This window comes from Caretta caretta, chromosome 27, assembly GCF_965140235.1.
Source record: "Caretta caretta isolate rCarCar2 chromosome 27, rCarCar1.hap1, whole genome shotgun sequence".
In the NCBI taxonomy this organism is placed as follows: Eukaryota; Metazoa; Chordata; order Testudines; family Cheloniidae; genus Caretta; species Caretta caretta.
The window spans coordinates 13,955,870-13,979,158 of record NC_134232.1 but is presented as its reverse complement, the minus strand read 5'-3'; the positions used below and the strand labels follow the sequence as shown (position 1 = coordinate 13,979,158).

General features: G+C 38.9%; 1 protein-coding gene across 3 annotated transcripts; it reads left to right on the top strand.

Moving 5' to 3' along the window:
- Positions 1-20: 20 nt before the first annotated feature.
- SMARCE1 (SWI/SNF related BAF chromatin remodeling complex subunit E1) lies at positions 21-21,306 on the top strand. 3 transcript variants are annotated; one of them, XM_048829872.2, is made up of 11 exons: positions 21-310; positions 2,900-2,950; positions 4,066-4,109; positions 7,572-7,739; positions 10,030-10,110; positions 11,324-11,455; positions 14,819-14,990; positions 17,365-17,537; positions 18,626-18,727; positions 19,409-19,619; positions 20,427-21,306. In XM_048829872.2, exons 2-11 carry the CDS (start codon positions 2,944-2,946, stop codon positions 20,636-20,638), a joined length of 1,302 nt encoding a protein of 433 aa, XP_048685829.1. In that variant the 5' UTR covers positions 21-310; positions 2,900-2,943; the 3' UTR covers positions 20,639-21,306. The 3 variants fall into 3 exon arrangements, with proteins under 3 accessions (XP_048685829.1, XP_048685830.1, XP_048685831.1); XM_048829873.2 differs by having other exon boundaries at positions 23-310; positions 7,572-7,676; XM_048829874.2 differs by lacking the exon at positions 7,572-7,739 and having other exon boundaries at positions 24-310.
- The last annotated feature ends 1,983 nt before the right edge of the window (positions 21,307-23,289 follow it).

The window sequence follows — 23,289 nt, the reverse complement described above, 5'->3', positions numbered from 1 at the left end:
TGGCGTGCGTTCCGGCCCGGCGAAGCTGTTCCCCTCTTGGCTTTCTTTACCCGCTCGGCTCTTCAGATTCGCCACAGAATAACCGTCCTCCCCCTGCCCTTATTGTAAACGATAAAAATCCCCCGGTGGTGTATGGAGGTGCCTGGATCGGAGTAAACCCGGGGCGGGAGCAAAAGAGCGGGGGAGCTGGGACGCCGTGTGGAATGTGCTGAGGCGGAAGGGCAGGCGGCTTCCCCCAGTCGCCGCTGCCCGGGCACCCGGGAGACCGGTGTTGGTTGGGAACAAAGGGCCGAGGCCGGCGCCGGAGCTGGTGAGTCTCGGAGGGGCGGCGAGCGGGGCCTGCAGCGCGGGGGCCTCTGCCCCGGCAATCACAGAGCCCCCTCGGCGGCAGCCTGGGCCTACGAAGGGGGGTGGGGAGGGGCTGAGGGAGAGAGACGGAGACGATCCCCACCCCCGCGTTCGCGCCCATGGGAGGGGGAGCTGCCCCCCACCCACACACACCCACGCACCTCCTAGGGGGAGCTACCCCCCCACCCACACACACCCACGCACCTCCTAGGGGGAGCTGCCCCCCACCCACACCCACCCACGCCCCCCCTAGGGGGAAGGGGAGCTACCCCCCCACCCACACCCACCCACGCCCCCCCTAGGGGGAAGGGGAGCTACTCCCCCACCACACCCACCCACGCACCTCCTAGGGGGAGGGGGAGCTACTCCCCCACCACACCCACCCACGCACCTCCTAGGGGGAGGGGGAGCTACCTCACACCCCCTCCATGGGGGATGGAAGAAAGGTAGTTAAAAACATTTCTTTCCCCATCCCCAACATGGATCCCAAAAGTGGTAGAGGAGGAGGCCGGTACTATCCTCCTCTAAGCAAGTTCCCCTGCTGTAGTTAGGCATTTTTTTTGCAGTGGGTCTGGTTTTCTAAGGTACCATGTTACTGATTGAAATGATCAGGGTTTGAAACCCTGTGTTTAGAAGTGACCTGAGTCACCAGAGTGCTTAGCATCTGCTGCCTCTTTAAAAAAAAAAACGGGGGGGCAGTGGAATTGCATATTAAATATTATATTTGTGTATTTATCACATTCCCTCCTACTCTCTCCAAAATTGGATGAGTAATTAGATCTTTCTGTTGCTCTGGAGCAGGGTCTGCATTTTAAATTGATCTGTGTAAGCATTCTTTTCATTGGACTTTGTGTGGGAATGGCAACTTCTTTAGTAAGGGTTGTCTAGTGTTGTCAACAATGCAGTCTATCTGTAGGCCTTGGGCATACAAATACTCAAGCATGCCTGGAATTTTACATGCATAAGTTGTCCATTATGTGTGGAAATAATCACAAGTTCAAAATTGAAGCATGTGCATAGCAGTCTTAGTATTTGGTGCCATAAACATTAATAATGTCAGATGCTGAGCATTTACAGGATTTGGCCCAAATCTTGCTCTTTTAAGTCTTCAATGGATTTAATTCATGAGAGAGGCCAGCAGGATATTGCTGTTATTTTACAGAGCATTTTACATGTATGGGTTTACTCCTGCAACAGGTTGCACAATCCCAGCTTCCATTGACTATGACATTACTAGCTGTAACAGGTACACTTGCTTTTCCTGTTACTCTGATGTGCAATTTAGCCATGTGACAATGTATTACTATGAACTTGTTTATATTGTTGTTTAGGATACCATATGTGCACACTCCTGTATTCATATCCAGTCCTTGAAGCCAGCCATATAAGACAAGTAATTGAAATCCAATATATAGTACTATAATTTTTATTAAAAGTGATGCACAAGTAAAATCTTTACAAGGAAGATCAGACGAACCTTGGATTTCAGTTTCAGAGTTGTTTATTTAATCCTAGTAGTTCAGCCTTAAGGGCCAAGCTAGTTTACAAAAAGTTCATCAGTCACTACAAGAAAATGTAGGCCTAGTTTCTGGGAAGTTGTTTATTTTCTTTCACTTCAGAGCTGACAAATTTGTGAATTTACCTGCAATACATTGTTATAATTAGGGCTCCTTAAGTTAGGTTTTAGCCAGTAAAGAACAACTTTAATACAAACCGGAGGAAATACTCTTTTACACAGTGCACAATTGACTTGTGGAAATCATTCCCAGGGGATTTTGTGATGCCAAAAGTATAACTGGTTTAAAAAAAAAAACTAGGTAAGCTCATGGAGAATAATTCCATCAATGGCTATTATCCAAGATTGTCAGAGATGCAATTTCTTGCTCAGGGCAGCTCTAAAGCTCTGATTTCCAGAAGCCGGGAGAGGAAGAAGGGTGGATCATTCCAAATGCCACGTTCTGTATGTTCCCCCTGAAGCTCTGGTACTGGCTACTGTTGAAGACAGGCTAGATGGACCATTGGTCTGATCCAGTATGGCCATTCTTATATTCTTAAACATTAATAAAACACTCCAGATACAAAAAAAAATATATATATATGTGTTTATCCAATAAACTGTGGAAAAACATTGGAAATGCTTACTTGTATCTAAGACCTTGTCTACACATAGCAGCAGTACACATTATAGGGCTGTGATTTCTAAAGCATACTCACATTACCTGGTCTATGTAGACCGTGCTGGTGTGTGCTAAAGGTTCCCTTGTGTGCTTTAACATGCTATTTGTTTGTTCTACATTAAAGCACATTAGGAAATATTACACAGATTACTCATTACAGTATATACAAAGAGGTGCCCCTCCCCCAAAAAAATAACTGATTGGACATATATACATAAAACCTCAAAATTGCTAAAAATAACCCCCCAAAAATGAAAATAATAAACCCTGAAAAGCAGATGCTCTAGTTATAATGGTCTTAGTTTTAATGGTTCATGAAAACAAAAATTGTTCTGTTTAATAGTCTGACGTTGTGTTCTCTTTTTGTCTTTCAGAATTTGAGATATAATGTCAGCTGGCTGAAAATTTATATACCAAAATGTCAAGTACGTTTTTGTTGTGTTTTTGTTTTTTTTAATTTAACAAGTAAAGATCTGTTTCAGCAGCCTTTACTTATATGAATAATCCCATTGCTGTCACATGAAAAAGGGCTACTGGACCAGGCTCATTTTAAGAGGAATGTTATCATATACAGTAATTATAAGTGAACTACCAATCAGTTGGTACTAGATATTGCCACAGTTCACAGCCAGGGCTGTGCACTGAGGATTTCTTTAAGTGTCCAAAAGATGAAAGAAACACACAAGCATCCTACCTGACAAGCTGCAGAATTGCTCTGTAGCCATTTCTCCAGTCTTAAGGCTGGAATAGTTTCTGCTGTCTGGGTATGTCCTCCATAGTGGCAGAAGACGCATCCCATCATGCCTACCTCAGTGGCATGCGCTGATCACCAATGGAGTTAGGCTTTGGGATTCATACTCCCTTACTTATTGTCCCCACAATTTCCCCCTCCAATGGGCAGGACCTTCCACACCAAGGGACGAGATTTGCTCCTTCTTTAATAAAGATAAATTGTGTAAATGCTGCACTCAGTTACTCTTGTGCAACTTCTAAATGAAGTAGGAAAAGATGTGCTCCCTCTCCATGCTTTTATTTAATGCCAATTATATGCTACCGAAAGCCATGAATTAAACCACTTGGGGAGGGGGTGAGCTGCACCACTGAATGTAGAATTTAGCCTACAATTATTTCATCCTAAAGCATACTGTTACATGTCAAACTCTACACTTCAAATCCATTTCCTTGTCTCTGAAGAAAATCTAGTATGCTTTAATTTCCATGGTGGCTAGCACAGTTTTTTTGAATTCTCTTCCTACATTTCTCCCTACCCCAGTACATCTAAATAAAAGAATAGTAACCTGACACTGGTGTCACCTTTTTTAAAATGCATCTCTTCTTCTTCCATCCCTTTTTTCTTTTTCTTTTTTTTTTTTATTTTGTTTTGTCAATGTAGATTGTAAACTCTTTGGGACAGGGATCTGTCTTGTTATCATAAGTTTCTTACCAAATTATTGTTGTGCCTAGTACACTTTTGGATACCGTATGCATAATATATCTGAGTTGTCAGGAAGTTATGTATTTGCTTTTGTCTTTTAAACAGAAAGGCCATCCTATGCCCCACCTCCCACCCCTGCTCCCACAACCGTAAGTATAATGAATTTTCTCATTAACACAAATCTGGTAGTCTGGCTTTTAAGACAATAATTTGGTAGTCATAGCTACCAATATTAAAATATTATGAACATAAGACTATTTGCACTGAACTGTTGAAATGACATTCAGCATTTAAATTAAATTTTAAAAAGGGGTGGGGAAACTGGGATAAGACTCACTCAATACTTAAGGCCAGATCCTTCAAACACTTAAATTTGTGTTTAACTTTACACTGAAGACAGTGGGACTACCTACATGAGTAAAGTTAAATACAGGGGTGAATGTTTCTAGGCTTTGGGCCTGATAACCATGTATCCATTATAAATATTCCAATTTGATATAACAGTAAACTAAGGACTAAGTAGCATACTTAATTCTAAATTTTATTGCCTCTAAAAGCTTAATGTCCAAGTTTTTAACATACTTTTTTGTACTTTTTACAGTAGGTTTAAATTTGTATTTATAGTTTTTCAGTGGCATTCACACAGTTATGTAGAATTATGCAAACTTTCATTTATATTGGGTCAGAATAATGGAACCCTCATGATGAAAACCTTAAATTTATTGAAATCCATGGTATTGTGTAATGTGAGCATTGTGTGAATAAAGTTTCTCACATAGTATAAAGTAAGTACTTCTGTTTGCAAAGGAATCAATCTGTTGAGGATTTACCTGGAAAATTTTATTATATAATATTCAATCTTTCTTGACATAATGTGGTCAGGAAAGCATCTGAAAATATGTTTGTACTTCTATAACAACTTGCATCCGATGACTGGAACACTCTACAAATTTAAACATCACAACACTTTGTGGGGACGGGAAAGTATTATCCGCATTTTATAGAAGAGTAAACTGAGGCACAAGTGAAATAGCTTGCCAAAGAAAATGTCAACAGACCTTTTAATTGTATTAGTGCTCTTAGGATCTACTTTTTCCTCAGTCCTGTAGACAGTGACTACAAAATAGGAAATATGTAACTTTTTTTATTATTAAACAAAAATCCACATTTAAAGAGGTTGGAGAGCAGGAAATATATAATTGGTGTCAAAGAAATTTGTAGACTTTCCATATAAATTTGCGGGGGTGGGACGGACTATTTTTGCATAAGTGTGCCAGTTTGGGTAACAGCTTGAGTCCAAAGTTTAAAAATTTTTTTTTGCTCTGCAAATACCTTACTTGGTTTTATATTACTATTCAGATTGATGCGACAGTCCCTGATCCTGCAATCAGATCTGTGCACGCAGGTCCCTGCATATGTTTGGAACACAATTGATTTCAGTGGGGCTCTCCATGAATTCAGTGTTTGTTTGTTCATGTTCATTTTCAGATGTGCTACTTTCTTTAATCAAATAAGCATGTCTTTTAAAGAGTGATCTCAGATGTGCAGTTAGCAATGTGTGTTGCCTATCTTATGTACATCATCTATCTGTACTACTCACGGTACTTCATGTACAGTACTTGAGAATCTCATCTACGCTCTATGAATGTAGTTGATAAAACAGAAAAGCAGACACATCTGTTGCCTTTTTCCTCCACTACCAAATCTTACTGTGGTTAGTACTGAAAATGGCATTAATCCACTTTACTTGAGACAGTGTGCATGAAATAAACATTTCTGTGGTGTTTTTCTTTTTTGTAATATTGGATTTGTCTGTTTTGCAACCATAAAGACTTAAGGTCTGTACATCATAGCGTCCAGTTATTTTGGAGGAGAGATCTAATAAAATTTGTTTAGGCATATTTCATACAGTGCTGATCTTGTAGTGAAATGGCTGCTTATTGAAAAGTGAGTTTACATACAGTAGTTACATATGACAAATTTGAATAAATGGCAACTGCTTTGCTTGTGTTTGAGAGGCTTAACAGTAAAACACATTAATGTTTAAAGATTGGCAAGTAAGGTGTAACTTTACTACTGTTTCAGAGTAACAGCCGTGTTAGTCTGTGTTTGCAAAAAGAAGAGGAGGACTTGTGGCACCATAGAGACTAACCAATTTATTTGAGCATAAGCTTTCGTGAGCTACAGCTCACTTCATCAGATACTGTGTCTTCTGTGTCAAAGTAAATTGACCGCAGTGTGTCAATGTATTTTTGCACTGAAGTGTTTATAAAGTGAACGTGCACTTCCGATTATAAGACTCTTCCCTTTGATATGGAGCCTCTACGTCTTGATTCTTATGAACACTGAACTCCATTTTAACTGTGTTTATAACAGCAGTCTAATACATCCCACTGACAGAGTGTACTTTGAGACCCCTTAAATCATTATTCCAGCATGTGTTGCTAATTAAGACCACAACTCTGCTGAAGAATGTGGCTAGACACTGCATGGCTGAGGTTTAAAACCATCAAGGAACAGAGTAGGGTAAAATACAAAGATTTGTAAAGGAAAAATTATAGTGGGGTGGTACCACCAGTACAGTTGAGGGTGGGACTAGCTCACTGTGAAACAGCTGTGGGGGGTTTTCTAACAAAGAAACTAAGGGAACAGGGAGAAGGGGCAAGACGGAAATTAATTCGAAGAGAGAAAGACAGAGAATGAGACAGTAACAGTTGAAGGTTTAATGAGTAGAATGAATCCCTAAGAAACCAAATTTTAATGACCCACACTATTACAGACATGTACACAAACTGACCTACTGAATTTAATTGCTGGAATGGATATGGACATGTTAATTAAATTATGTAATTGTTTTAGAAGCAATTTAAATAGTGATTTGATAACTACAAAAAAATGTATCTAACATGTATATTCCATTGCAGTGGTTCTCCAGTTCTTTAATTCTGCAGAGTACTTCATGAGGGAAAGATACCTCTATGGATCACCTTCTCTTCCAGCCTTCTAATCAAATCCCCTTGCACCCCCTGGTGCATAATGTCTAAAACATTTAATTTTGCAGGAATGGCTTCATACGCCACTGTTGGTCCACAGATTGCACTTTGAGAACCACTGTTCTACTACTATCAGTATCAATGGGTTTTTTACTTTTTTGTCCAATAGCCTGTGCTTCCATTGGTGCACATAATGAATGATGTTGGTGATTTCCACATAATCGTATGCACTGTATTGCTTTGTATGTTAAATTATTTTGTTTCGTTGGATACTAGATTCTTCCTGAATTGTTTGGCCACTTATGAAAAGTCTGCAAACTTTAATAGCCATAAGCAGGCTATACAGCACACTCATGTTAAAAGTTTGCACACCTGATAATAAAACATCAAATGACAGTTTTGAATTTATAGTAACACGTTCATCTAAAAATCCTGTTTCCTGAACAGATTTCTGTTGGAGTACTTCACATGTTGAGAGGAAACCAACTACTACACCTCATTTGCTTGTTTAAATTCTAGTTGTTTTTGCATGCCATATTGCAGATCATTTTCATTTCTGTGTTTTCCTCGTTTGAGCTCATTTCTCATTCGTGTTTTTGTCTCATTTGTTTCCATCAGCAAATGCCCAGCACACCAGGGTTTGTGGGATACAATCCATACAGCCATCTGGCCTACAACAACTACAGGCTGGGAGGGAACCCGGGCACCAACAGCCGGGTCACGGTAGGAGAATCAACTATTACATCATCCGGCAAACAACAGGAATTGACCAGAAATGGCTTTAGAGTTAGGTTCTTCTGAATCTTGGCTGCTGCCACTTTTATAAAGAGAAAAAATTAACTCGGATTTTTTTTCCCCATCTTCTCTCCTCTCCTACCTCCCCCCTTTCATTGTGAAGCCTTGTACTGGAAAATAAGCTTTGATTTAATAGATCGAGAGAGATCTATTATTCCCATCTGAGATGTGGAAAGTCTGTCTTTTTGGAATTCCATGGCTTGACGCCTCAGTGATCACTGCACATTTAAGGAAAGATTCTTAAATATGGGTGTGGATTATATTTTCCTCTTGGAGGGAGGGAATTATACATTTTATTGAGATTATAGGTATGGAACGAGAGGAAAGGCAAGTTCCAAACTAGAAATTGTAACTGGTGATTACATCGCACTATTGTGCCATGTAAGAAACCCATGTTTCTATTTTCCATTCCAGTCTTACTTTGTATGGTTAGTATCAGATCTCCAGATTCAACAGTGACTTCTCCAACCAAATGAGTGGTGTCAATAAAATATGAGGGAGCCTGCTTTCTGTCCTCCATGGCTGGATGAAATGTGGATGCTTTGTAGACCCTTTAAGAAATACTTGGCATAAAGTGGGAGGAAATGTACTGATACGGGGTACCTCTGAGCTTGAGTGAAGATGCAGAACATGATTCACATACAAGCAAGAAAGAAAATAAAATTTTTAAATGCACACTTTTCGCCTAATATTTACTGTAAAAACTGTAGACCTACACTATTTTAAATTATTAATTTAAAAATGATCATTTTAATTTTTGTGTAATTTCTTTGCAAAGGTGTAAAAAAAAAAATTATCTACACAACTTCTAGTCTCTTCAGAGTGTAATACAAATAAGAATTTGTCAGTTAATCCATAGATGTTGCCATTTAATGCAGTATACCTTTTTAAACTCCATAAATTCAGCTTGTTTAATAAGGTGCCTAAAGAAAAGACCCCCTTGCCCTTTAGTGAAGGTATGAGCTGGCGTTTGATTGAACGTAGTGTCTGAACTTACATTTATGTTACTGAATACATGAATAGGTTAGATTTGTCAGACTTTTCATTGTTTCTGTATGTCATAAGCATACACAGCTTTCTCTGCCATGCATATATTAATATGTATGGTATCTTTAAATTCCTGTTAATTTAAAAGCATTAAACAGTTTCAGTTAATGTTTTTCAAATCCATCTCTGTGTGTATATATGTATACATTTGGTAATGCATACACCTCATGTACATTATAACTCTATGCAAGTATGTATGCATTGTTTCATGTATGTAGTGAAACATAAAAATATCCGGATTAAAAATACTGAAAGCAAAAATACTGAACAATAACCTTATTGGCCATTTTCAAGTATTTTTGGAACCTCAGTCCCCAATCCTGTTAATACTTATTTGAGCCTGATTAATTTTAGATGTGAAAATAGTCCCATGGAACTGCTCACGGGTGTTTGCAGGATTGAGGCCTTTAGAATCTACAGCTGTTATAAACTAGATGATGTCAGTATACTATTCCAGGAGGAACAAACCTTGTCTTATTATAAATGCACTATTTTTAACTGAGATGGTGTGTAGGTGGAAGAGAACAGAAGAATAAGTGGATGCTACAGCTTTCAATCAATAACACTTACTGTTTAGTGTCTTCTTTTTTTTTTTTTAAGTGCAGGCAACGTGCTTGGCATTGTACAAACGTAAAGGAAGACAAGGTCTCTCAAGGAGCTCACAATCTAATTTGGACAAGAACAATGCAATTTGGACACAGATGATGCACAGGTTGAGGGATCAGTCTCATAGGGACGTTTTTTAATATTTGGATTGACTCCCAAGTTCCCATTGAAAGATTTCATTGAAGAAGTGTATTTCTAAAACGGACTGAATGAAAGAATGTCTAGATAATTTCCTGCTCTTTCACACTTTCTCCTTATCCTTTTTCCAGTAGTAATTTCTTTAGTTGTCAGAGCAGGTACCATAACAGTCATTCTCATCAAAATTGAGAAAACAAGCTGTTGGAGCCGGTGAACAGAAGCAAATTTTGAGGCTGTCTCTTTTGGTTTTTAGAAAATTGTCCCCTGTTGGACTTTTATTTAGTAACCTTTTTCAAACTAATACTTGGACAAATACATTTGGGGCCAGGGGAGGGGGAATTTGGCAAATTATTATGAGGACCAGTTATAGTACCTGTACATGTATTTAATATACAAGAGTATTTATATTCCCAGACTGCTATGTATTGAAGTTGCCTAGTTTTCATGTTAAGAAATGGATTTATCCGTTTTGTTTTTGTTTCTTTTATAGGCTTCCTCTGGTATTACAATTCCCAAACCCCCAAAGCCACCAGATAAGCCTCTGATGCCCTACATGAGGTACAGCAGGAAGGTGGGTACCCAGTGTTTTGGATTTAGGTTGAATAAGTAGCATTAAAGGTTAAGTTTATGCCAACAATTGATTAGTTATTTTAGTTCCAACTTCTAAACTCTAATTCTAACAACAATTCTAAATTCTAACAACCTGCAGAGATTACTTATTCAGCAAGGGAATTTTAAAACACAGTTGCTTTCCCCATCAGAATAATGGTAACAATGGTCTAAACATATGCCACCTTCTAGGAAAACAAAAATTATCCCCCAAACAAAAGGTCAGCACCCTCAATTTTCCTGTTACATATTTTTTTATCTACAGGGTTAGGGGAGGGAAAATTAAGATTTTCTTTGAAATGGTTGTTTACTACCGTTGCCCCTGCTGTCAAGGATCTACGTATTGTCGGAACTTCCTCTGTATAGTACAGTGGCGTAGCTAGACCTGAAGAGTAGCAGTGGGAGGAATGTGTGTGTTCACCTACCTAACCTGCAGCACTACCTCATTATTTTATAAACTGTTTGAGAGGCAATGGGAGTATTGTGCAGAGTCTGGAATCTGCTTCGGCTTGGGAAGGGTGTGTGATCCAGTTTCAAGGAGTGGGTGAGCCAGAAGGAAATATACATGCCTTCCTGCTTCTAGTAAAGTGTCTTTACCAGCAGTCTGAATTAAGTCAACAGCCCTCCCACCGCTGCATATCAAGTCAAATAGTATTCCTAATCACACATGGCAAGTAATAACACTGGCAGCTTTCTTTTTTATATAAAGTTAGAAACTGGTTTTTGATGGAATCAGAACTTTTTGGAATTGCAATTGATCAACATGACTGAAAACTTTTTGAATACAGGAAGGTCCAAGTTCTCATCTTAAAAATTCAATGCACATTGTCATGTATCTGAACATAAATGCTGCTGGACATGTTTGCATGATAATATGTTTAATTTTTTCCCAGAGATACAGTGATGTGCATTTTAGAATAGAATTCACAGATTTAAGGGCAAGATTCACAACTGAAGCTGTTGTCAATAAATCAGGCTGTTGCCAGTTTCAGTAGATGACTGTACTATTGTCTTCCTGCCCCAAAAAGTAATCACTGGAGGTAGCCAGACTTTTTCTTAATACAGTTTTGTTTTATAGTGATCTTTTCTGAAAGTATACTAAGATGATACCATAAAACATTTAATTTTGAAGTGTTTACATATCAGTAGTAAAGCTCCAGCTGTTTCTGTTTAAGGTCTGGGATCAAGTGAAGGCATCCAACCCTGACTTGAAGTTATGGGAAATTGGCAAGATCATTGGAGGGATGTGGCGAGATCTCACTGATGAGGAGAAGCAAGAGTACTTGAATGAATATGAAGCAGAAAAGGTAAGGGATGAAATCTTTTGTTATTAATGCTGATTCTCCCATCTTATGTCCCTGGCACAACTGTCACAGAAGAGTTAAGCTTGTTCCCTGGTGCAGCAAGGTAGTTAAGCAAGTGCCCAACTTTAAGCATGAGTAGTCCCATTGAAGTTAATGGAGTATTCTCATGCTCTAAGTTAAGCATATGCTTAAATGCCTTACTGAATTGGGACCTTTTAACATTTCACAGTACATATAAATAGAAAATAACTTCTTAGGTCATCTAGTCCTTTCCAGGATTGTTCCCCACAATATGTCCTCCATCCTGTGGTGTTTGATGTTTTTCTTCTAGAAACTACTCTGAGAATCAAATTTCATCTTTCCTATATGGTGGCATGTGTATATCATTTACTAAGCCCTATGTATATTGATAAGCATCTTAATAATAATCATATGTCAACAGGGACTTCAGTTTTTAGACCATACTCAAAATGAAATGTTTATATTGAATAGGAATTTTAACTATGAGTGGACTCGATTTTTCCACACCTAAATCCTCTTACAAAACTGATTCTCTGTAGCTTCAGCTGGTCAGTTATGAATATGTATATAAGAATTGGTTTTTATGGGACAGCCTTGCAAAACTTTACTCTGCCAGAATGTTTTTGTTGTTGTTTGTTTTTTGATGGGCAAGTAAAATATCATTAATTTTTCATTATTGATCATCATGACAAAGGGCAATAATATATTTTGTGTCTCTGCTGATAATTTTAAAGTTTTGCAAGGCTGCTACAGTAATAGATATCCAAAGTTATGTAGGACAGTTACAAGCTGTTCGTTTGACATCTCTTGTTCATTTATTGTGTTGTGTTAAAATTTCAGGCATCTGAGGTCATAGGTAATCTGGTCAAATAGGTGCTTAGAACTGTTTTCATTCAAAATATCACTTTACTATTTTTAACCAACAGAAAAATTATTTTAAATTGGGTTTCTGCCATTTGAAACGAAATCAAGGATTCCTTCTTTTAACTCACTAAAAAGGACTAATTTAGTAAAAGTTTAAAGACACCTTCAGGTACATACAGCAATATCATACCGTATAACTGACCTTTAATACAGAGCATCTCAAAACAAGTGAAAGACTATACTCAAAAGAGTAATTATCAATGGTTTGTTGTCAGACTGGGCCGGTGTATTTATAACAGGGGTCAGTCCTGGTTCCGACTATTCAATATTTTCATTAATGACTTGAATAATGGAGTGGAGTGGAAAGTATGCGCAAGTATTTGCAGATGACACCCAGCTGGGAAGGGTTGCAAGTACTTTGGAGGACAAGAAAAAGATTTAAAACAACCTTGACAAATGGGAGAACTGAATTCAACCAAGATAAGTGCAAAGTACTACACTTAGAAAAGAAGAATCAAATGCACAGCTACAAAATGGGAATAAATAGCTAGGCGGTAGTACTGCAGAATATTATGTGGGGATTATAGTGGATCATCACAAATTGGATATGAGTCAACAATGTGATGCAATTGAAAAAAAGGATATCATTCTGGGGTGTATTAAGAGGAGCATTCTATGTAAAACACGGGAGGTGATTGTCCCACTGTACTCGGCACTAGAGGTCTCAGCTGGAGTACTATGTCGAATTCTAGGCACCACTCTTTAGGAAAGATGTGCATAAATTGGAGAGAGTCTAGAGGAGAGCAACAAATCAATAAAAGGTTTAGAAAACCTGACCTATATGAGAGGTTAAATGGGCTGGACATGTTTAGTCTTGAAAACAGAAGACTGGGGAAGGGATTTTCAAATATATTACGGGTAGTTAGAAAGAGGACTGTGATCAATTGTTCTCCCACATCCAGTGAATGTAGGACAAGACGTAATGGGCTTAATCTGCAGCAAGAGAGACTTAGAAAGTTTTTCTTGAGATCTAACTTAACTGTAAGGGTAGTTAAGCTCTGGAATAGGTTTCCAAGGAAGGTTGTGGAATCCCCATCTTTGGAAATTTTTAAGAACAAACACTTGATCCTGCCTAAGTGCAGGGGGCTCGAGTTGATGACTTCCCTTCCAGCCCTACATTTCTGTGAAAATGTTTATTTTGATTTTGTAAAGCAAGATTTAAAAGTGAGATTTAAAGAAGTGGTTGAAATGGGCAGTAAATCAATGTAGGCAGGTGGAGTGATACAGTTCTGCTACCTGAAGTGAGAAAATAGACTGTCTGGATCACCCCTAACCACGTGTAGGGATGGACTGAAGAACATAATAAAAGAATGAAAAATGAGAATTTCAATACATGATGATAGAAGTGACAAAAATAAAAAATGGTTTGGTCCTGTCCTGGAGGAGGTGATAATCAGACTCTGAGATAAGAGGTATTGGAGTGAGGGAGGAGAGGAGATCAGGGTCAAGGTTAACTCTCAGAATTTCTAGATGTGTAAAATAGTTGGAAGTAATAGAATCGGAAACATGGGATGACTCTACAGTAGTTACAGATAAAACAAAGAATTGCTTGCAAGATTTAATCTTTAATTATAGCAGTGAGGATAGCATAAGACTTCCCAGAATTAAATTCTTCTTGGCTCTTGTGTCTAGATGCTCCACCACCACTCAAGTTAGTAGTGCACCCTAAATCAAGAGCAATATGAAAGAGTAATTCTTGTGTAATTCTTTCCCCTAGAGAGAATTCTTTCTCAGGAATCTGGCTGGTGGGTCTTGCCCACATGCTTAGAGTCTAAGTGATCACCATGTTTGGGGTTAGGAATGAATTTTCCTCTAGGTCAGATTGTCAGAGACCCTGGGATTTTTTGCCTTTCTCTGCAGCATGGGACACGGGTTGCTTGCTGATTTAAATTAGATTTAAATGATGGATTCTCTCTAACTTGAAGTCTTTTTGAATCAAGATCTGAGGACTTCAGTAACTCAGCCAGAGGTTATGAGTCTATTGCAGGAGTAATGGGGGAGGTTCCGTGGCCTGTGATGTGCAGGAGATCAACTAGATGATAACAATGGTCCCTTCTGGCCTTAGTCTCTCAGTCTATGTACCTAAAAGAGAAATGCAGTAGAAAGGGAGGCAAATTGTTTATACCAAATTGTCCTTTTGGACCATTGGGCTGATCATAGAATCATAGAATATCAGGATTGGAAGGGACCTCAGGAGGTCATCTAGTCCAACCCCCTGCTCAAAGCAGGACCAATCCCCAATTTTTGCCCCAAATCCCTAAATGGCCCCCTCAAGGATTGAACTCACAACCCTGGGTTTAGCAGGCCAATGCTCAAACCACTGAGCTATCCCTCCCCCCAAATGTCAATAAGCAAAACAGGGCTGCCAGGGTACAATAGATAAGTTTTTATTTCAATAAAACAATATCCGTCAAATTTCAGATAGAGTACAATGAATCCATGAAGGCCTACCATAACTCGCCTGCTTACCTTGCCTACATCAACGCAAAGAGTCGGGCTGAGGCTGCGTTAGAGGAGGAAAGCCGACAAAGGCAATCACGCATGGAGAAAGGTGAACCCTATATGAGCATCCAACCAGCAGAAGACCCAGATGGTAAGCAGAAAGGAGATTTGTATACACTTTTGGTGAGGTATATTTTCACCATGGGAAATAAAATCTAGAGTAAGTTTCAGGTAGCTGTTTTTATTCCAGTATTGAAAACTTAATAGTTCACTGACTTACTCCTGGACTATAACGGGAAACACTTGCACACCATATAACAAAGAAAACATGAAATGTATAACTTTAGTACTAACTTTCAGAATCATCTTACCTCAAACTACATGTTAAGGTACACAGCTGTTCTTCTTAAGCTTACGACTGAGTTGACCACCAGCAGCCAGGCTACTCTTAAAAAGTTCTTGTAAACCTCTAATGGTGTGGGTAGCAACCCTGTTAAAAATATTTTCAAAATGCCTGTTTCAGACTTGACAAGTTGGTTATTTGTGGTTTAGGCTACAATTTTGCTAAAAATTTCCATTCTAAATTTCACAGCAGAGGTGCTGGGGCGGGAATGTAGCTTTCACTACAGCAACATACACAAGAGTGGGAGCAAGCTCATGCTGCACTCACCATGCAGCAGCAGCTCCTGTCCCATTCTGCTCATTGTAACCTTGTGCACGGGGAGGGGTTGCAGTGCCACTCAGGTTTTGTCCCATTTGCCCCTCCGTAAATGGAAATGGAGGAGCTAATGGGTCAAATTTGATTGGCTTTGCAACGTAGCATACGGGGTCACAGAACCAGGTGGCAACAACACTTAATTTGGAGGCCTAATCATATGTATTTTTACAACCATTTATAAGATTTCACTGACTTTATTCAAATTCACATTTTCTGTGACCTCTGTGACAAAATCCAGACCTATTTTAGTCCACGCAGTACCTTATACTGCATAGGGTTCCCTCAGTCCTACTTGAATGGAATGTTGTACTTTAATAATAGGCGCAGCAGGTAGTTCTGACAGGCTCTACTTGATTGTTGTCTTTTGACTTATTCCATCTGGTGACTGAACACACGTAAGCCTTTTTAAGTTCAGCTGCTTCTGTCAATCAAAATATAACTTGTCAATACAAAGTGCAACTTAATGAGGAAACTGTCAAAATGCTTTCTTTAACTGAAAGGAAATACCACTTTGGCATCCATATCACACCCACTGAGAAAAGTTACGCAAAGATATTGTCAATTTCAGTTTTTAAAATTATGCTAAAAGGCTGACTGAATTATCTGTTGAAACCTGAGAGTGAAAAATGCAGCCAGGCAATTACATCCTCTTTCCCCCACCCTCCCCAGCAAGCCCAGCCATGAGATAATTCCCGTGGTAAATAGCACTTTCCGCTATATGCAGTATAAACTGTGTAAAACACATGAATGTGCCTGGGATTTTTTTAGCAATTGGCATTTCACAGCCTGCTATTCAACCTGATTTATACCTGGGTCAAATTCAACTTGGATATAACCAGGTGCATCTCCCACTGAAGTGGGTTATACTTGTTTGTCAATGGTGAACTTGCTCCACCATTTGACAGCATAGAAGGGGACTTGCAATCTCACACTGAAATCACATATCGCTGATTGTAGTTTTCTAATGGTAGAAGGCTCTTTCTTCTAGAAGATGAAGCTATAACAAGATCCAGTGGTTGGAAGCTGAAGCTAGACAAATTCAGAGTAGAAATTAAGCACTTTTAAAATTTAAACAGCAAGGGTAGTAAAACAATAGAGAATCCATCACCTATAAATTTCAGTCAGTTGAAGTCTAAATCAGGATTGGATGGCTTTCTAAAAGTTGTGTTCTGATGCAAAAAACAGAAGGTATGGGCTTCTTTCAGGAATCACTTGGTGCAGTTCTAGGGCTGATGATGATAAAGGTCTCCGTTTGCCTGAAAATCTATGAAATAACTCTTTGCCACATTTCCTACTATTTTCCACTTTTAATTTTATTTTCAAATTAATCTAATACTTTATACATCCCAAATGTGAAACTGTTTTGTTTGTTTTTTTTCTTCCAGAAAAGCAATATTCAGTCTGAGTTTCAATCAAAATTGGCCTTCTCAGTACTAGAATTTCTGGCATAACAGAACTTATTTTATAATCAGTGTGGTGTGTTTTTCTCTTGTTCTTGATACATGAAAAGTAGTGTGTTGGCATAGGCACTGATTACTGTTTAAAGCGAATAGATCAGTTTGTAGCTGTGTGTAGGATCTGGCTAAAATCATAGCTCCCATGCTCTGCTGTCTCACAGCACATAAAATACTGTGTCTCAAAATTGAGTTTGATTATTTTACTGCTCTGTAAATCTAGTATCTTTGTACATAAAACTTATTCATGTTGTCATGGCAGCAGTTCTGTTCCTGGCTGAATTGAAGACTGCAATGTATTTTAAGGATACAGTTTAATGAGACTTGTCTAACTTGTTAAATTTTTGTTTCAGATTATGATGATGGATTTTCTATGAAGCACACAGCTACAGCCCGTTTTCAGAGGAACCACCGTCTGATTAGTGAGATACTGAGTGAAAGTGTAGTACCAGACGTCCGCTCCGTTGTTACTACAGCTAGAATGCAAGTTCTCAAACGTCAAGTTCAGTCCTTAATGGTTCATCAGGTAAAGATTAATTACCTAAAATTTATTAAATGTAATGGTTCTGGGCTGGACTCCAAGTTTAAAATCATTTGGATCATCTACTTGAATGTACTTGTTGAAGTGTCAATATTCTTCATGCCCCAGATAACTAATCTCTCCCTGGTTTTTTGGGAGGAGCAAGGGATAAGTCCAAACTTCTTGTGATTCCCATGCATCATACAATGTCACAATTTTGTATCTACTAAAGGATAAAGTGTAGTGATTAAGAGGTGTAGATTAACCTCTTAATTATCACAATACATCACGTCACAGTCCTCTGCAGTTCTATAACCCTTCAACAGGTAAAGAAAAGCTTTTGATTTAAAGATATTGGTGCAGTTGTAACTTTCAGTAGCTTGTTATCTATAGCTGGGTAGTTGTTAGTGGCCATCTTTTTAATGTGGCAAATCTCCCCCTTTTTAACATTTGTAACTGAAAAATTAAAAGCATAAGTAAGTTTCTAATAACTCACATTTAAGACGCATTCAATTAACTTCAACTGTACAGATTCCTGTGTGTGTGTACCAATTGAAAAGACAACGCTGATTGATATATATTGTGCGTGTATGTATATACATAACACTTGGGCAAATTAGGCAGAGACAAGAAAGAGTGAAGATTTCTTTTTAAATTGCAAAAGAAAGGGGAAAATGTGTTGCATCCGATTGACTTCTCCCATTTTAATCTTCATTTGTATTGTACTAGTGCATATAATGCACTAGACACTTTAAATGTATAGAAAGACAGATGGCATGTCTGAAGAGTGCAAGCTCTTCAGGTCAAGCACCTATCATCTTCTGTTTTTGTAAAGGGCCTAGAACTCCTTCAGGCACAATATATTCCATCCAATTTCTTTGATTTCTTATTGCTACAACTTAGGGATGGGGGGGGCTTCCCTCATTTGTACATTTCAGCTATTGAGCATCAAATCAGGAAAGTCAGATTCCACCATAAGGGTGAGATGGATATAAAAAAAATGATCTACATAGTTTGTATGCATCAAAGCATTTTATCCAGTATTTGGTATATTTGAGTATTAAGTTTCATAACTCGGTTACTTTCATTTTTAGCGAAAACTGGAAGCTGAGCTCCTGCAAATAGAAGAGCGCCACCAGGAAAAGAAGAGGAAGTTCTTGGAAAGCACAGAATCCTTTAACAATGAACTGAAGAGGGTACAACTTTAAAATGTTCTCTCTCCTTCTAGGACACTACTTGTTGCACATTATTCAAAGAGAGTCCTCTGCCCAGCTTCAGTCTAGCTCTTTTAAATATAGAGGGTTCATATTCTAGCATATTTTTTGTAGTGCCCCAGAGCTATAGAATGCAGTGAGTCTTAGCCAGAGGACTTCCATGTACCTTGGTGATTCCAGGCTTCTGCAATGGCCCAGTGGGATTATTGGCAGCCAACATAATTAAAAGCAGCTTTCAGACTGGTCTAACTGAAGTCAAGGAGACCAGCACTGTGCTCCCAAGGTCAAGAGATAGCAAAGATAGTTTAAAGCCACCTTTGTGTGCATGCTTCTCAAATGCACTGTGTATTCCTTGAATAGAGCTGAGGATCAAGGCCTACATTGTTTTTCTGTTTTTGCTGCATAGTCTTATCACAGATCTCTGTGATAGAACTGAACTTCTATAGCTGCTGGAGCTCTCCGTTTTACATTCTTAAACTTAGCAAACCAAGGTGCAAACATTGTCCCATGCAGAACTACTGAACTCAGAATGAGGTTTTCCTCTGGGTTGTTTCAGAATGCATTCTTAATGCACAAGGTATCTGCTTTGCCTGACACCAAAATGCTAAACTGAGAGAGCGAAGTGCTGGATTAATAAAAGGACTCTTCTCTTCTGATTGCTAGTTATGCAGTTTGAAGGTGGAGGTGGACATGGAAAAAATAGCAGCTGAAATTGCTCAGGCTGAGGAACAGGCCCGCAAGAGGCAAGAGGAAAGGGAAAAAGAAGCAGCTGAGCAAGCTGAACGCAGTCAAACTAATGCAGCACCTGAGGAAGAGCAAGCAGTTAACAAGACAGAGGAGAAGAAGGAAGAAGAGAGCACTCCCATGGAGACAGGTAACAGCTCTTGAAGACTGGCTTCAGAATTCTCTTACGTCAATACAACATGCAGGAAGGGCCATTACTAAGGTTTAGGGGGTTTTCACCTTTAAATAACCTCAATTTTGAAAAGGGAAAAAAAGTATAGCAACAAAAACAGCATATTGCGCAGGATGCGTGATGCACCCAGTAGAAAAGATTTGATTTCCAAACCTTCCCTAAATCTCACCTTATCTTTTAGTCATTAATGTAGATTGAAACAAAACAGGGAGTTTTCACGGCATCAGTGAAGGAAGAGAGGGAGCTCTCCCTCTGTTTTTAGCAGACATGGGAAAGCTGCACTTCCCTGGCTGTGCCTATCGTCTTTAACCCTTGTTTACCTCCCCCACTGTCAAATTTGCTTGCCGAACCAAAAGTGGTGGCACTAGTGGAAGAATTAGATATTGTAAGCATGACTGCATCATTCTGAACCACAGCTTGTTGTCATAACAGCTGGGGGTAGGTGAGCATGGTAGGGAAGTTGCAGTTCTGTTGCTTTATTTTCTTTTTTTTTTTATTTGTGGCTACCATTCTTCTTAGGGTTAGAGGCTGCAGAGTACTTTTAAGAAGTAGTGTGGAAGGTACCTTTATATATGCATGCATGTTTTATGAGATTTTTCCAGAGCAGTAACTACTAAAAATTTCTAAACAATGTAAATTATTGATCTTAAATAGTATCAGATATCCCTGACAATTCTTTCTCTCCTGTAACTCTCTAGCACCTAAAATGTATTTGCATAGTCAACTATAGTGGTGTAAATGACACTGAGAAATGTCTTCTTCCAGAGGAGGCTCACCCAGAAGAAACTACAGAGAACCAGCAGAACGGCGAAGAAGGAACGTCCACACCCGAAGATAAGGAGAGTGGCCAGGAAGGGGTTGACAGTACTGCAGAGGAAGGAACTAGTGATAGTAACACTGGTTCAGAGAGCAATAGCGCAACCGTTGAAGAGCCTCCAGCAGACCCTACCCCTGAGGATAGTGAGAAGAAAGAATAAATATTGGCTTATTTCATGTCTCTTCTTAAAGTATTGTTTTGAGTTTAAAATGTGCTGGGGTTTTTTTTTTTGTTTTTGTTTTTTTGGTATCTTCCTTGTCCATATCATTTGTCACCAAAGGATACTGGGCATTAACTACTTGATTATCATAAAGTATCAACACCAGCGTGGCCAACCTAAAGGGGCCTTTGGGGGTGAGGAATGTCTTGATAGTAACCTAGAAAGGAAAAGACAGTATTTGTGTCTTTTACCAGTGCTCTGTGATATAAAGATAGTATCCTTCATGGGCTGGATTCCTTCCCCCAGCCCAAGTTAATAATTTTTTACATAAGAAATATCAGGTACCTACTCTGTCTGTTCTAACTAGGAACTCCTTCAGTGACTGATGTGGCATCCCCTCCCATTCAGCTGAAGACTGGGTAAAGTACAGCTTGGGTTTGACCTTTTGTGTGGGTCACCAGTCCATTCCAGTTCTCTGCCTTAGCCTCAGGTGTTTTCCTCCAAATCCATGATCTTGGTTATCATAAGGGAGTACTAAATATGTAGCCAGGGAGTTGATATCTCAACCCTGGATGTTAATGAAGTTGCATTGAATTGGCTGTTGGGGAAACTTTTGTTTGCAGCATTTGTATTCACTTCTATACAATAAACACTGGTTGGGATTAAAATTTTTAGATGCTCTAGTGCAGTTTGCATTGGTGCCAACGAAGAAACTCCATTTGTTCCAGGCCATAATAGCGAGATCAGACCTCTTATTGCATAAGCCCCTCCACAGTTTGTTTTGCTTTGCTTTGTTTCTCTCTCTCTCTCTAACTTAAATTCCTCTGGCTAAAATAATGGATTTGTCTTTCAGGTAGTTGTCATGTTGTTATCCATATGCCAGGAAAAGAGCATGAAGTGTTAAAAGGGATAAAAGTTCAGCAGCATGGCATGTGTTGCCACTTTGCTTTTATAGCTGCCTCCCTTTTTGCCAAGTGCAATATCTCCAGTAAGTGCCAAGTCCTTCAGCTTTTGCTCACTGAAAACTTGCCTTTAAATCTGTGAAGAGCTTTTCTCAGTGAGGGCTACAGGACTTGGTCCTACTTCTTCTGTGTGGTCTCTGCTCTCTTTCTTGCAGTAACAGTAACTGTTTCACAAGAGAGAAAAGGCAGGTTGTTCTTGTATGCTCTGAAAAGTTGCGTGCACATTTCCAAATGATCAGAAGCTCAATCTGCTTCAAATGCTATTACTGTGGTTATGGTAAGCCTCAGGGCTGTTTATGTAATGTGGGATTCGTATCCGCCTCAGTCCTTGTTCGTCTGTGCTCTTTGATGCCTTTGTTCAATACAAACAACTTTATCCAAAGGTGTGGCAGAAATATAAAGCAAGGGAATGTTTAAATGTCATATTTCTTGCCCTCCCATGCTTACTCCATTGTGAACTGAGAACAGTAAAAAATAGACACCTCCCTTGACGTGAGCTTTCAAAATCTCTGGCAGTTTCAAAACATGAAAATTTTGTTATCCCCCACCCCAAACCACCACCCCTTCCAAATAAAATGCTCAGTAACTTTTGATAAAATTAAGGCAGACACAAGACATTTCATGACTTTTTCCAGCTAAAAGAGACCACACGATGCATTTGCTTCATGTAAACTCTAGTATGTTTTTACTGAATAGTAGTATTTCTGATAGTGTGTTCTCTTTTAAAAAAAAACAAACAAAAAAACACCCTTTTGGTCTTTTTTTAAATGTTCTAAACATAATAAAATAGAACATGTTGTTTTTTTTTAAAAAATCTGCATCGGTCTGTGTTATCTGTGTATTCAGACATTGGCTATATTTGATACGAGCTTCCCCCTCCTTCCCCGCCCCAGCACTTCTCCCTTTTAAATCAGAGATGAGCTAAAATTTGAAGTCCACTCACTATACACAAGCCTCACTTCTGTAGTATATTAAATGCAAAAAGTTATTCTGCAATAATACTTGTCTTTGGGTTGGTTTGTGTTTTGGTTTTTGTATTTGCTCTTCGCTGAAGAGCTAACATGCCAAATATCTCTGAAAAGAATTCTAATTGTGTCTTTCAGTTTAAACTACTGAACACAAAAGATTTGAAGTGGAAATGCCATAAGGAGCAGCTGGCTTGTGAACCTTTTGCATATAAACATTTAACTCCCCTTGACTGACTTGAAATAATAACTGAAATGTTGTTAGAACAAAATGAAATTTCCACAACATGTTTTGGTTTGGATTAAAAGCAATAATTGGTTTGCAAGAGATGAAGAACCAACCGTGAAATCTGAGTATTTTAACATCCTAGCATAAATTCTGCCATGGGTCACTGCTGTGCAGCCCCCTTGACATCAGCGGATTTCACAAACATTAAGGAGGGCTGGACTTGGCCTTTGGGTTCCCACAGGCAAATTGTAACTAAATCATATATTGCATTACTTCCTTTTAAATTGTGCATTTGCTGTGTATACATGCAAAATGTATATCATTTCCTCTTGCTGTACATACTGGTTAGATTCATGTACACACTGTCCAGGAGGGGAACTGAATATGTGAGATGCTATTTCTTAACCTCTTGACAGTTGGTGCTGAGTAGAGGCTTTCGCTGGACTGCCTTCGGTAATCATTAAAACATGTGGGTTCTTGTGTGAAACAGCATTG

Bases quoted from the DNA above. Each gene is read 5' to 3' on its own strand.
- SMARCE1 (XM_048829872.2), top strand. The intron at 17,538-18,625 runs GTAAAGATTAAT...TTTCATTTTTAG, and splicing joins AGTCCTTAATGGTTCATCAG to CGAAAACTGGAAGCTGAGCT. The intron at 19,620-20,426 runs GTAACAGCTCTT...GTCTTCTTCCAG, and splicing joins GAGCACTCCCATGGAGACAG to AGGAGGCTCACCCAGAAGAA.